This window comes from Meles meles, chromosome 10, assembly GCF_922984935.1.
Source record: "Meles meles chromosome 10, mMelMel3.1 paternal haplotype, whole genome shotgun sequence".
NCBI lineage: Eukaryota > Metazoa > Chordata > Mammalia > Carnivora > Mustelidae > Meles > Meles meles.
In genome coordinates this window covers 45,944,135-45,960,667 of record NC_060075.1, presented here as the reverse complement: position 1 = coordinate 45,960,667, position 16,533 = coordinate 45,944,135, and the positions used below count along the sequence as shown (strand labels likewise).

The 16,533-nt window shown below is 36.5% G+C and overlaps 1 protein-coding gene across 3 annotated transcripts in view; it reads left to right on the top strand.

Annotated features, from left to right (window-relative positions):
• ITPRID1 (ITPR interacting domain containing 1) overlaps positions 1–16,533 on the top strand; it is a 106,470-nt gene that overhangs the window by 50,753 nt on the left and 39,184 nt on the right. For all 3 annotated transcript variants that reach the window (XM_046021043.1, XM_046021044.1, XM_046021045.1), the window contains one exon: positions 4,984–5,041. In XM_046021043.1, the coding sequence (XP_045876999.1) occupies positions 4,984–5,041 (58 nt within the window). The remainder of the gene's footprint in view (positions 1–4,983; positions 5,042–16,533) is intronic.

Sequence of the window (16,533 nt, the reverse complement as noted above, 5' to 3'; positions counted from 1 at the left end):
CCTCCCCAAGGCATTTTCTGCCTACTTTCTGCCTACTTCTGACCCCTTAGTCTTTTAACTTCCTCAAGGTTATATGTTATTGGTCCAAACTCCTGTTTTTGTTTTGTTTTACTTTTTTGTCTAGGACATTTAAGGCCATTCTAGCTTGCTTCCATCCACTCTCTAACTTTCCTTATTTCACCATCTTAGAGGGTCAGTTCAGCTACTTCCCATTGAATGAAATTGCCCAGCATTTCCACTCTGGGTTCTCACAGCCTTGGTAGGGAGCGCTTGTATAACAGAGACTGTACATGTGTGTCGATGATATCTCCCCTGCTGGTCTGTCAGCTCCCCAAGGACAAGTTTTTGGCCTTAAGATGTGTCTTGGAAATAGTTTCCCCATGATGCTTAGTGAAGGGTCTTGGACAAAGAAGTAGGGACTTGGGTTTGGTTTTGATTTTACAGGATTCGTATTTTATTTGTTTGCTTGCTTTGGAATTTATTGATAGTCACATAACTTGACCTCCCTTGCACAAATATATATTCACCATTCTGTGCAAAAAGAATTTACCACATCAGCCTCATGCCTAGGCCAGTACACCTTTCTGGGGCTGATCCCACCTTCTTCAGGCGCCTGTGCCGTTGGCATTGTCAGCCTCATTCTATGCCGCCATGACTCAACTCCAGAAAAGTATGAATGCCTTTGAGGCTGAGGTGTAGGGGTATTTCTCCCATTTCTGGTTCTCCCTGGGCTACACCATGACACAGCGCCCCTTGGCATGGCTTTTGTGGGTTGACTGAAGTTCACACATCAAGTGACTTCTTGCCTCCATCTATTTTACCACATCTTATACCGCTTGGTAACCATACATTCTGTTCTTAAAACATGAGTGTGAAACATGTGACAGGGAAAAAATGATACTTTTACAGACCCTTTCCCCACGCATGCCTCTTCACACGGCCTGTTTTCTCCTCTCCAGACCATTAATTTCCCATCCACCCATGGTGAGAGCCTTGTAACCCCACAAGCTTCTCTCTCCTGAGTGGGAGAAGGCTAACATCATTCAATAAAGAGTTTTTGTTCAACAAAACAAGAAAACAACATATTTTGCAATTTGTTCCTTCATCTTTACCTTCCCTCACTTGTGCCGATTATCACCCCCATTTAGAGGACACCCCCATCCGCTCCTCAGTCTTTAAAAAAAAATACACATTTTCACACATTTCTCTACTCTTTAATATAATGACAAGGAAGAACAAAAGAGCAAAATTTTCCCCTTTATCATGTAAATTATCCAGAAGAGGGGCAGGATATTTTTATGGAAATTCCAAGGTGGGGCCACCTTTCCTTTGAGCCTGGGACATGCAAGACACTCTAATGCGTTGGGGGTAGGGGCAGACTCTTCCCCCAAGGGAACCTGTGAGGCAACAGGGATGAGTATAGAAACCAGTAACATGCAGGGAGAGGTCCAGCTCTACTGGTAAAGTTTTATATCACTCTAGACATGTCTGGAATATCTGAGGAGCAAGAAAAGAGGTTCTTTTTTTTTTTTTAAAGATTTTTATTTATTTATTTGACAGACAGAGATCACAAGTAGGCAGAGAGAGAGGAGGAAGCAGGATCCCCGCTTGAGCAGAGAGCCCAATGCGGGGCTCGATCCCAGGACCATGAGATCATGACCTGAGCTGAAGGCAGAGGCTTTAACCCACTGAGCCACCCAGGCACCCAAGAAAAGAGGTTCTTAACCTGCCAGGGGACTGAGTGGACCAGTGAACTTGGGGGAAGTAAGGCTTACCCATTGCCCTAAAAGAAGAGAAAGTAGGTGAATTATGCCTATGGATAGCCCTCCCCATCCAACAGAGATAAAACAGTTGCCTCAAAATACATAGCTGTCAATGCTCCTAATACCATATAATACCATATAATGCCATATATGTATATATGTTTATACGTGTACATGTCTTATATTCGAAATGATTTCAAGAACCTTGAAATATTTTTAAAAGAACCTTGAAATATTAATCTGAATGTAAACCGATAGCCTACAAATGAATAAAAATTACAAATGGAGAGAAAAGCAGACCTTTGGTCTCATGCCCTGATTTGAAGATAAACTGATGTGGCACTAAGAAAAATTATTTTCTTTTAATTCAATCTTGCAAAGATTATTTAGTTACCAAGCTAATACTTAAAGTTCTATAAAGAATATCAAGAAAATCTGCAATCCATTTGTCAGTCTGCAACCATACTATCTAAACAAGAAATGTCACCATCTCCAGCCTGTTGGCAGGCCGCACAGATGCTACTGTCCCTTACAAAGTTGTTTATGCTTTAGGCTAGACTGAGGAATATAATGTCCATTAGATACCACCTATATGTGAGAGAACAGGGAGAGATTATATGATATTATGCTATATCATATTCAGCATAAAAAAGACTGAGAAAAGAATGTCATTTCTTGCATGATACACTTTCAAATATTCATAAATGACAATTATTCAATGAAAAGCAATCTAGTAGTGTATGTGGAGGTGGGAAGAAACTCAAATACCAAAATGAAAGAAAACAAAGTCATGTGTTTTTAGGCATATATAGGTACTCAGTGAATATTTATGAATGAGTAAATCAACGTGAAGAGTATTTGATAACATTAATTTAGTCAGTGGGTGGCATCCATAGAGAAACAAAATATTCTGTTGAACTACATAGCCAACTTTGTTTATGGTATTTCTTTAATATTTGCCCAGATTGGTGTGTGTGAGAGGCTGTCTGTGTATCTAAGGCAGAGAGAACCCCCAAAACAATATAAAAGAAACTCACTACTTGAATTTCGGTTTTCTAAAAAATATTTAAAATATTACATCCTCATCCCAGTCTGGGAGAAAAATGCTTGTTTCACTCGATACCAATGAGTAAATGAAATACCATGAGTAAATGAAGCTTGGGTAGGTTGCATCTTAAACAGGAGCTAATGCCAGATTTAATAGTCATTTTTTAATGGCAAATTTTAAAATTCAATTACAAGAAATTAAAAATATGTGTGAAATTGGCAGATTTTCATGGCATTTAAAACATGAGCCAATGTCCTTAAATATCTAGCTATCAGAATTTCAACTGGAATTGGCCAAAATTTTCCTCCAGATCAATCTATGATGCTTTCCCTAACATCCTACTGAAGGCTGAATTTGGCACTATTTGGCTCACTTTTCAAAACTATGATTCCAAGAAAATTATGCATAGATTTTTTTTAATGCACAAATCAACATATTTTTGTGTTTAAGTTTACTTAGTAAAACTGAGTCTGTTCCTTTCTTTATTAACTCCCAAACATATTGAGCATTTAATACTGATGAAGCATATACAATTGTAAAGTCAAGGTAAGATGCTTCTTGATACCCACAATAAAGCATTTTAATCTCCCTCTGACTTCCATACAAGGATCCTACTCTCTAGAACTCCCATATGTGAGAATATTGCCCATATTATTAAACAATGCCAGTCGGCATCCTGATTAGGTGGAAAATGTTTCCAAAGTTAATAGTTATTTCTTTATTTTTAATTTTTAAAAATGTATTAGTTTGGCTCGGGCGGAATAACCCAAGAATACACTCAGTTTTCATTTTAAATTGTTGGAATTTTGTTGTTTGAGGGTTATTTTTCGACACGTGAATACATACTTCACATCACACTAAATGGGCTTTTCTCCATGCTAATAATCAGAACAAAAGAATTTTCTTATTGTACTTAAAAACTTCGTGATGAATGCTGGTTTGAGTTACAAAACTAATAAAAATAATGGTAAGAAGTATGTCTAATTAATTGTAAGTATAAAACAACTTTTTTGAAGGAAAGAGATGAAGGATTAAAAAGAAGGAATAAATAGTCTTTCTTACATTATTGAGCTATATCCTTGTGGTCCTCTCTTCCTGAGTTAGAGGTCATTTTTGGCCACATGTACCATAATGTTTAAATGTCCTTTGATTCAGCTTACACTATTCAGACATCAGTCCAAATAAATAATATGACATGTAGAAAAAGATTTCTGTACAAGGATACTCATCTCACCATTATTAATTACTTTTACTTGCAAAATTCAGGAAATAGTCCAACATTAGGGGAACCAGTACGTAAATTAATGTAGCTTCCAAATTTGGTCTATTGTAAAGTCATTAAAAATGGTGTTTTCAAAGAAACCTTACAAGTGAGAAAAAGTTCCCCTTCTAAGTTTTGAGTGAAAATTTTTGATTACATAACTACATTCAGAAAAAAATATTAAAAAGGAAACCTGCAAATACACATTCCAAAATATTAACAGTCACTGTTTTCTTACCTTCTTTAATTTTATTTATCCAACTTCTATAGTAATCTATATTCTGTAAATAATATTTATTATTTATTTATTTATTTAATATATTTATTATTTTCTTTTATCTATAATTTTACTCACAATAGAGTAATATTTATTAATTTCTGAAAAGAATTTTAAAAGAAATTCTGCTCTATCAATTTGGAAAACCAATTTTCTTTGAGCTGTCTAAGCTCGTATAGCAACTGAGTTGTGAATTTTCTGAATTGCTCTCCATAAATTTGCCAAGCCATAAATAAATCCCTTAGAGAGATAAAATTAAATGTGGAAAATAACTTGCTTTCTCCAAATATATTTAAAGCTCTTTAGGAGAAAAAAAAAATCTAGAATAATAATATTATTATTATTTCTGTTTTACTCAAATGCTACATCTTCCACACAGGGTCTCTGTTCCTCCCACCAGGATGTGATTCCCCCATTTCTCTCTCCTGATCTCCTTTAGTTCCTTTAGTCTTTACCCTGAGTGCCTTGTACATGCCATCTGCCTACAGAGGATCTGTAAGCTCTTTGAGTTCAGAAGTCATGGTTAATCCTCCTAGCAGTAGCCAGGAGGCAGTCATTATATGTTGATTAAATAAATGAAGTGAATTTATTATGAAAACATTCCTAATGAGATTGATGTATTTTGGTGTCTCAGGTTCAGAGCTTTGAGGAAGAGACTGGTAATCCTCTTGACATGACATCAGGAATTACAGGTAAGATTTAGCACGGTGTGCTAAGTCATCAATGGCCTTTCAGAAAGAGAATGTAAATAATTAGTACTCAACTTTCTTAATATGTAGAGCTTAAATAATCTTCAGAAAATGCATGGCTACTACTACTGTTATTTACTGCCGTTATTATTTCTACCTACTACTATTGAAAACCTACTAGCAATACCAATGTACGTGTAAATTTCAAACGACTTACTACAGACACATCCCACATCCCTGGGGCTGATGCAATATGCGGTTTTCCCAGATTAGCTCTCTGTGATTTGATCAGGAGAGCGGAAGGGATTCCACATAGGACTGGGACTAACTGAGTGAATACTTTCTAACTTCTACTGACAACAGCTCGATGTGTCAAAATCATATCATTTTACTGGTCCTTAGGGAAGTGGAGGTAATTTTTTAAGTTCTCTCCTTGCCCTTACATTAAATTAAGTGACGGTAGGATCTTCCTATTAATTCTCTGTGGAAAAAAGTAGCTGGATGTCACTTTCCAAATAATCTCTCAGAATCCTGTTATAGAATCCTAGACAGCAGAGAAGGAGGGCTTTCTCTACTCCTCATTCTTATGCTTCCATTCAGCCATCATTGTGATTCAGCATTTCCATGATCCTATAACAGAGCTAAAAGTAGACAGGGATTAGTGAAGCAAAATAAAGCAGATGAAGCTAGTGCATTTCCTGGAAGAAAATATGCAAATTTTTAATTTAATTTAGTGTGGTGTCAAACACATCTTTTTCATTACGAAGTGTATGTATGGGCCTCATTTTGCTAAATGCTGTTTAGAAATTATGCATTAGTAATTATAGGGTCCTGCTGATTACATAAATTGTTATCCTGCTCTTCGAAGTAATTACCACATAACCTGCATTGAGGTTTATAAGACAAAAATAAGCATCTGTTTTCCATCTAATTGAATGCTTCTCAATGAAGCTGGAGGTCCCTGTGCCAATAGGAGCTGCCTTCCTTAACATTCAATTAAGAGGTCTGCTGATATCATGTAAGTCTCCCCAATCATTCCAAAAAATGATTTGGGAAGTTAGGCAAAAGCACTAGCCTACATTTAATTTCAAATTCAGAGAGCAAAGTAAAATGGGTGACAGTTAGCCCAATGGAGAAAATCTAAACTAAAGTAAAGCAAATATAATTTATTACTTTCAAAAACAGTGTCATTAACCCAAGAAAAACTAGGACAGAGAAAAAAAATTTGTTATTTCTCTTAATAGGAAAAAGGGGAAAGGATTACTTTTATTTATATATGAATAAATGAATGAATGAATTCATTATATATATGAACCAACTATATATGTGAATGAATTTGTATATGTATCTGTATATGAATATCAAGGAATGAATTTTGACTCAAAGTTAAAAAGATGACTTCTTTCAAAAATGATAGTACATGGACTACTTTGACCAATAAGATATAGCAGAAGTGATACTGTGTTATGTCTAGAGTGTAGCCCTTAACCCACCTGACTGGTTCCTGGCTCTTGAGATACTTGCTCTGGAACATTCCCTCTGGGAACCCAGCCTTCATGTCGTGAAAATCCCAAACAACATGGGAATGTCCACTGTGGTAGACACCCTTGACTGAAACTCTGTGTGAGGCAACCTAGATGTTCAACCCAGTCAGACTTTCAGATGACCATCCCCTCTACCAGATGTCATCTAACAGCCACCACATGAGAGAATCCAATAACCACACAGCTGAGCCGAGTCAACCCAAAGAACCATGACAAATAATCATCAACTGTGGTTCTAGGTCACAAGTATTTCAAGTTTAGTAGTACCAAGAGATAGTAAAAATATGAAACAAACCTACCCATTGTTGGTTGTCAGTTAAAATCATAATAATTACATGAAGTATATTCTGTCAATGTCACATAATTGTATAATGTATGCAACTATTCCAGTTCTGCAGTTTGAACCATTTGTAGGCCCCAGTGTATACACAAGGATTTTGACTGCAAAAATATATTTATAATAACAAACAGCTAGAAGCAGCCTACTGACCCAAAAGTATAAATTAGCTTTAAGTAATTATGGTACATTTTTACATTAAAATCTACTCAGACTTCACTTTGAAAAATGAAGCAGATATTTATGTGTTGAGGTCTCTGAGATATACAGTTGTTAAATGAAAAAAAACATGCAAAATATTTTATAGAGACACCTCTTTTTATTAAAAAAGTTACCTATTTCTACTGAGGGAAGAAAGAATGTACAGAATGCTTCTGGAAAAATACATAAGGAACTGCTAATGGAAGTGACTTAACAGAAGGGAAACTAACATGTTTTAAATTAATTGGCATTTTAATTTTCTTTTGTTATCATGTGCATATGTTATTTTCATAACACTATTTAGCAAAAAATTCTGGTGATACTATAGGAAATTGACACAATAAAAATGAGAGATTTTGTTGTTACTAAATCTCTGCTCCCCATGACAACCAGTCCAAAACTTTTGGACACTTTTTATTTTTTTTAATTTTTAAATAAATATTGTGTGTATTTGAGGTATGAAACATGATGATTCAATATATATATGCATATTGAAATGATTACCATAATCAAGCTACTTAGCATATCATCTCTTCACACAGTTTCCATTTTGTGTGTGTGGTAGGTACACCTGAAATCTACTCTTTCAGCAAATTTTCAATATTCAATACAGTATTATTGACTATAATCACCAGGTACGTTAGACCCCTAGATTTATCCATTCTATATAATTGTAACTTTGTATCCTTTGACCAACATCTCTTCCAAAATTGAAAGATTTTAATATTCCCATCAGTTTTCTGCAGACCAAACATGACATAGTAAAAAGTGATAGATAATATATTAATATTATAATTGATAACATGAGTATAATAGAAAACATTGAAACAAGTTTCTTTCTCAGTGTTCTTGGTATATTTTATTAAAAGAGCTAACAATTTGTAAATACAAAGATTATCTCATTGATTCCATATATATATGCCCATATTATGTATAGGCCACCTTAACATGGATAAATGCAGTCATATTTTAATTCAAAAATAAAAATATAAGTAACACTTCCTCCTCCTAACAAACAAAACAAAACACTAAATCCAGAACTTGGGGACTGAGTTTTCCATCCTAAAAAGAGTGCAGAAGTTGCTCATTTAGAACTATAAGTTCAGATCATTTCAATAATAATGATGAATGTTTCATATAAAATTGAAGAACTGGAACAGACGCAGTAATCTGAGGCAAATTCATAGCATTAATTGCTTTCATTATCAAACAAGTAAAAACTAAAATAAATTATTTGGATCATGAAATCATCATAAAAACAATAAAATAAACATAATTAAAAGTTAGAAGTTAATAAGCCAGAAATTAATCATGAAGAAATCAGAAAAAAATAATTTGGTAAGTAAAATCAAGCACTAGTTTTTTTGTGTGGGGAATAAAAACAATAGAAGCTGTCAAACAACAGAAGAGAGAAAGGAGTGCAAACAAAATTAGATAAGAAAAAATTAGAGAAAAGACAGAACCATTGATATAAAAAAGAAATTATACCATATGCAAAACCATATATAAGTTATAAAGCAATACTAATACCAATACAAGTGGTATAATTAAAATCAGGGATAATCAATACGGATGTTATTTTAGAAAATGTATGTATTTATACTACCAAATTTTATACTGGTATTATGTTGCCAATATTCGTATATACATATCTATTTTAAAACAAAAAATTAACAAAGTAACAAAGTATAACTGTTAAGTCAACTAATACCAGAAAGTGGTACAAACAAAACTTGAGGGGAACAAACAAAAAAGGGGAACAAACAAAACTTGAGTTTACCAAAAACTATCTCTAAGAACAGCAATGAATAATGCCAAAATAAAACCACAACAGTTGCATGGGTAGACTCTCAGTTTTTCAAGAGATAATTGCCCTTCTTTATAAATCTTCCAGACAATGTAAACATTTATAAATCTTTCCAGTTCCTTTTAGATTAAAAACAAAACAAAACAAAATTTTGATTTCAAAATTGACTAAGATAGCTCTGAAAATTGATCATTTTTACTTATGAATACAGATATAAACATTTTTCAATAAAGTAATGAGGATTTAAATGCAGTAAAACAGGGGTGCCTAGGTGCCTCTGCCTTCAGCTCAGGTCATGATCCCAGCGTCCTGGGATCAAGCCCACATCAGGGTCTTTGCTTGGCAGGGAGCCTGCTTCTTGTCTCTCTCTCTCTGCTTGCCTCTCTGCCTAATTGTGATCTCTGTCTGTCAAATAAATTTTTTAAAAAATCTTTAAATGCAGTAAAACATTAAAAGTATGCTAATCTTTGAAAACTAGCTTTCATTTGAAGATTTCAGTGTTTCAAAAATAGAAAAACTAATTTATCAACTACAATGATAAATTATTAGATGAAATAAATGATATGATCAATTTGATAGCTTATGAAAAATATATGTGTATTTACAAAATATTTCACTGTTTACCAACAGAAATTTAGATGAATGAAATTTCAGATAGACAACTAAATATAAAAAACACACTCAAATTATTACAGGGCTAAAAATATAAATGCAGATGACTTGTATTTGATTTTGGAATAGAAAACTGTTTTTAAAATTGGCTTAAAATGCAATAGCTAATTAAATTAATCAGTTTTCACTACCTAACATTGAACATCTATGCATGAAAAACAATCATAAAAAATTAAAAGGTAAATGACAAGCTGAGAGTGTATTTTCATCACAAGCAATAAAGGATGAACAAAAACTCTTTGCAAGTAGAAATAGAAGGAAATTTTCTTACTGTAAGTGGTGTCTATTAAATCTTGATAGCAAGTATCAATCCTAACAACGAAACCTTCAAGGAAATCCAATTCAACCAAGAAAAAAAAAAAACCTGTTGACACTCCTTTTATTCGGCATCAAACTAAAGGTCAAAGCAGAACGACAACACCATGAAAGTAAGATATATGTAAACTTAAATACCGTCCACATTTGCAGACAAAATAACTGTCTACATAGAAATCTCAAGAGAATTAATAGACATATTCATAGATTAACAAAGTGTAGCAAGTTTGTTGAATGCAAGAGCAAAATATAAAAATCAATATTATTTTCACATCACCAATAACCAATGAGGAAGCCATTGAAGTACAGCCATTGTACAAAGAAGTTTAAAAATCAAATAAAAAAGATCCATGGACCCTTTGACTCAGCCATTTCATTTGTAGCATATGCCCTAGGGAAATCCTCACATATACGCAGATGAATGAACATATAAAAACATTTTTTTCAATACCGAAATAATGAAAAACTTAAATAGTGAAATAGTGAAAAACTTAAAGCAACCCGAAGGCAATCAAATCAATAAGAATAAGGTTAATGATATCATAGCATCGTCGCAGAGTAGAATATAATATACCACAATGATGATAAACAAACAAGTTAATTTGTCCATATGAAAAAATATCACAAATATATGGTGGGGGTAAATAAATCACAATTAGGTGCATGTAATATATAAAATATATTTACCTTAGCAACACTTGGTGTGTATTACTAAAGCATATACCAAGTAAAAGCACAAAAATGTACAATGGAAATATAAACACCAAATTCAGGATCCTGGTTAACACTGGGGAGAAAGTAAGGAGGGAGGCAATGGGATTAGGAAGGGATAAAAGCAGGTAAATAACACTACTGTATCTTTAATGTTTCCTTTAAAAAAAAATCTAAAGTAACTATGGAAAAATGTTAAATTTTAATAGAACTGGTACGTGGTTACAAGGAATGAATGCATGTCATGCCATTTTCTATACTTTGTACATGTTTGAAATTTCCCAGTGCAAGAGAATTGAACAAAAAATAAAGATGTCAATAGGAATTTTATTAAATAAGCTATTGCAAATGAAGCAGTTTTCAACCTCAGTAGTAATCTAAGAAATATACACTAAAATAGGCAAATGAATTAATACATTGATAGAGATTTCAGAAATCATATAACCTAATATCGGGAAGAATACACATTGCTTTCTGGAAGGCAATACGCAACAATATGTATCAGAAGCTTTGCAGCAGTGTTTATCTTCCTACCTGGGTATGTCCTCTTGGAAATTATCCTAAGGCAATTATAAAAGAGGTGTAAAAAAATTAGAACTAGCTTCAATGTCCAATATAAAGGATTGTTTAAGTAAATCATGATACATTATATGGAGTATCATGCGGTCATCAAAAATGAGAACTGGTATTTCATGCCACAGTGGTTTTCAGCAAGTCATAAAATAAAATGTTTTTACAGAAAAATTTCTCAGTTTGCTTATATAAAATTACATATACAATCTATATAATACACATAAAAATTGCATATAAGTGGGTGCATGGGTGGCTTAGTCAGTTAAGCATCTGCCTTTGGCTTAGGTCATGATCCTGGGATCCTGGGATCGAGGTGGGCATCTGGCTCCCTGCTCAACAGGGGGTCTTGTTCTCCCACTCCCTCTGCCTACTGCTCCCCCTGCTTGTGCTCTCACTCTCTCTCTCTCAAATAAATAACAAAATCTTTTTTAAAAAATTGCATATGATTTAAACTACAGTTAACAGTTTGGTGACCATCTCATGGTGATGGGTCTCAGGTAGTATTTTTTCTTTTTCTTTTTTCTAATATTTTACATGCTACAAGTTAAATTTTTTAATACAAGTTTCTAACCCTCAACCTCCCACACAAAAAAAAACAAAAATAGAGAAAGCCTAAGTGTACATGGTATAAACGATGGCAGTCTAGATGATAAGAGACATCTGATTTTTCCTTCTTTTGCTTCTCTGTATTTGCTAATTTGTCCACAACAGAATAAATCATCACTCAACCAAGATAATGCTAAATGTTCATTTTTACAAATTGGGTGTATTTGGGGATTGAGTGAGAGCTAAATCATTAAAGTTCTGCTAATAGGATTTTTCCTCCAAAGCAGATTTGAAAAAAAGTAGCTTTGAAGAAGTGTCTCATACTTTGTGTCCTAGTTGGCCTTGCGGTCTTCCTCATCAGTTACCTCTAAATTCTGTTTATTCTCTTTCAATTTCTCATTCTCATTCTCTCTCTCTCTTATCTACCTGTTATTTCAAAGGGGTTGACATTCTAATTCAGAAGAACACCAAAAACAGCCCTTTCTCTTTTTTTTTTTAAGATTTTATTTATTTATTTGACAGAGAGAGATCACAAGTAGGCAGAGAGGCAGGCAGAGAGAGAGAGAGAGAGAGAGAAAGAGAGGGAAGCAGGCTCCCCGCTGAGCAGAGAGCCCAATGCGGGACTCGATCCCAGGGCCCTGAGATCATGACCTGAGCTGAAGGCAGCGGCTTAACCCACTGAGCCACCCAGGCGCCCGCCTTTCTCTTTTCTTAAGCAGGCAAATTCCGCAGTCCTTACAACCATTCCTCCTTTCTCTTCTCAACCTGTAAGCTCTCCCTATATGCTATTGCTAGCCTTGGTAAGTAACACCTCTACAGAACTCACCTGGAAAACCGGTAACCATTTGCTTATGCCTCTCTCCTTTACACTAAATTATGCTCTGCTTTAGAGTAGGAATCTTGTTGTCTCGTTTACCTGCCATCCCCATGCCTCACACAGTGCCTGACCCATCAGGGAACCCCATGCATGACACCATCTAAACTTTTCTTACCTTAGCTGGAAGAGTTTCTATTCGAATTCACCAGTGGTGATTTAATGTTGCAATGGTGGACTGTGGGCGGAGTATAATGATTATCTTAAAATGCAGCACATGGTATTTTTAATGATTTTACTGGAATGAATTTCAGTATTTGTAAATTAGGACTATATCCAATATGTATCTTCCTTTCAAATCTATGAATTGGTGCTTTCTTTTTGCAGGTTGCACTTAGTCTTAAGTAATGTAGACTTAATTTATTTTGGTTTTGCACACATTCCAGCAACATCTCTCAGAAAGTTGTTTTCCCTAATATACACGGAGTCTGTTGCTTAATTTGATATTCTAATCAATTACAATTATTATTAGGAAGTAGTTCGTTGTTAATTAACAGTTTATATTTGATACCCACTTTTGCAGTGTCCTGAGCCATTTCAATTACATGATTTAATATAGTCACCATACCACTCTTTCCTCTTTAGAGATAAAACATCAACAGATTAAGCAACTTGCCTGGGTTTACACAGCTGGCAAAAAAGAAGGACCAAAATTCGGGTCAAGATCTTTTGAATTCAAATCTAGTTCTCCTTCCATACTGAATTCATTCATTCAACAAATATTTAGTGAGCGCTTATACATGTAAGAACCTGGTCTAGGTGCTGGGAATACAAGTAAAAGCAAAACAGAAGTTAGTCTCATGGAGCTTGTGAATTTCAGGAGAAACCAATTAATTATTGAATTAAAATTGTGATGTGTCACGAAGGAAAAGCAGGAGATAAATCGAAATCTACTAACACCCAGAAAAGAGCCAAGTGCAGATTTGCGTGCCTTGCTGAAGCATCCCTTTAAATTCTTGGCCACATTTATTGAGCGCTTACTCCATGCCAGATGCCATTCTAGGCTCTTTACATGTGTTACTGCACTGAATCCTCCCTTGGAGGTGGATTCGATCACTACTCTTCCCATTGCACAGATGAGGACACTGAGGTGGCGAGATGGTGTAACTGCCCACAGCCACACAGCCCAGAGCCCCTGACTGCCTTTCGTTTTTGGCTGGCTTCTGAATTAACTTTGAGACAATGCACCTGGTCATAAGCTCTTAGCACTTGCCTTAACTTCTAGCGCAGAAAAGCTATTTCGGCAACGAAATTACTCAAAGATTAACTTAGATGACGAGACTCAGAAGATACTGATTTCCGTGGTAATTTACATATGACTCTACTTTACCCTCTACAGTTTCATACTTGGATTGTCGCCACTGGCCTCCCCGATGATGTAGGTTGCTAACTCAGAGGTAAAAAATGAACTCCGCTGGCACTGAGAAGAGGGGCTGGAGTGCCCATCTCTTTTGTTGTTTGTTTGGTTTGGGTAGTGTTCCTTGTTTTCAGAGAATTAGCATGCAGGGAAAAGGGATAGCCAAACTAAAGGGAACTGATTGATCACCGGTGACTGCCTGCTCACAAAAACAGATTAGGACCAGCACCCTGGGGGAGCCCAAGCCTCAGTGGTCCTGTCCCCTGGCTCAGTCGCCTGGCCTCCATTTGAGTCCAATTGCTTAATTTTCTACGCGCCCCACAAAAGGCAATTCCCATGCTGCTCTGTGTCTTCTTTATACTTCTCCGTAATGCCGTCTCTGGCTGTTTAACGGCAGCAGGCTTTATGATAAGGGTTGTTGTTTGTTTTTTCCTTCCTTGGCAGTAGGCAAAGACTTAATTTTAAAAGACACACTCAAACTCAAACAGCCCTGAACGACTTACACAGAAAGCAGGGTGTTTTCTGGGCTTGTTTTTGAAATATTACAATTTTTTTATTAGGCAATTTTATCATTGTTATAAATAAGTAATTGTACTGGGGAGAAGGGATAATCCTTATTTAATTAAATTCATCTATACTCCCAGGTTGGCAGCAACAAGACATATGTGAGACTAATACCCGCAGCCTGCCTCTTTGCATGTGCAATTAAAAATTCACTCTACAGTAGCACTGGCACTTTAGTGTTGCTTTTGGCATTTACAAATTCTTTTATTTTGTGACTTTTTTTTTTTACCATACACATATGCTGGAGCAGATGTTGCTTATTTGTTGTTTATTCAAATCTGTAGGCTCTGGCAGCTAACTCCATTGTTCGGTAATGAAGCTTTATTCACTGTCCTGTATTAGGACCCAGCGCCTGCACGAGAGGCTGCCTTGGTTCCCAGTAGGACGCCACAGTTATTGCCCTTGTCGTTGGCTGTTTATAGTTGGAAGCTTGTATCCGGGAAGGAAACCACCACAACAAAGAGCTGGGTGGTTATGGTCCGTGGGTTGGTCGGGGTTAGTGGGAGGGAAGAGGCAAGAGGCGGGAAGGTCACCTTGCAATGCTCTGCTCGGTGGCCCCGCCCGGTGGTCTCGGCCTGGCTCCCGGGCTCCGCTGCTGTGGGGGTTTTGTGTCTGAAGCTCCTTCTCTGGCTCCTTTTCTTCCTTGACTTTCTCTCTCCCTTTCCAGTTATTTCATTCGTTTGCAAGCAGGGCATCTTTGGTGACTCGCTACCCACACCCCAATCCCTTATTTCCAGCGCTGCTCCCCCACCCCACCCCCCAACCTCCTGTTGCCAGGGATGTCTTAAAGGCCAAGGTCAGACAGCAAGCTCTGTCCAGCACAAAACTCCTTCTTGCGTATGTCACACCCTCAAGCCCTCTTTCTTCATCCACATACTGTTTCTGGCTGCCCGTGTCTTGGGGGAAGCCGCACTTCATCAAGTCGAGAATGTCAGGTCCACGTTGACCAAAATAAAGACCTGCTGATCCTTAGAGCTCCAATGCCAATTTTGCCTTCTGGAAAACCCCTGTCTTGGCCAGGAGGCAATCAATCAGAGATGTAACCACCTCCATCTGGCACATGATGACATGGAACCTCACTATTAACACATTTGTGATTCATCTTGTCCCAACGAGTGGTGCCAGGGATCAAACCACATCCTCCCTCCCCATGGCAGCTGGGAGCACTCTAGCTTCCCAGCATGCGGGAGTTAACACATTGGCTCCTGTGACATCGCAAGTAACAATTCTTTTAATTATCACACCTTCCCTCCCTCTCCCCACCCACTCCACAGACATTTTGGCACCATGGGGATATTTTGCAGCCGGCAATCAGTACTTTTCTTAATTGACTGAGTATGTTCTAATGGTGCGAAGCCTGGTATTATCCACGATGGAATGAAAGGGGCAGTTGCTTGATGCAAAGTTCAGTAGATAAAACACCCTACACTTCTTTGGTAGCTTTTGTGTCTTTAAGGATGCTGTCGTGTTTATTCATAATTTTTTTAAATTATTTCTCTCAGTTGTCTCTGTATGAATGTGAATCTCCTTAGGATGGAATTCAAGGGTTGTCCCATTCTGGCCCCAGTCCGTCCTGTGGTCTCGCTTCCTTTCCCATAGGCTGTTCTGCAGGTACTGGATTGCTCAGTGCCCTCCAGCATTCCCCACGTTTCCATCTCTGCAGTGCATTGCTTCTTTTTCATGGAATCCACCCAATCTCCTATTCCACCTGCCAAATATCACCCATCCTCAGTGTCTTGGTTTGGTGATGACTCTTCTATCACTTCCTGCAAGAAACCTGTTTCGTGGGGATATACCTTCTTCATTGCTCCCCTAAATTTTGACATATGCCTTTACTCCAGGCCTTACCACAGTTTTCCTTGAATTGTAGTTAGCTGGTGTAAGACATATGTCCCTAAAAAGACTGTTACTTCTTTTAAGGATTCTCTCCATGCATTTCATATCTAAGGGTTGGCGTCACGTCTACAGAGGGGTGAGCATGGGGAATGGGTTTT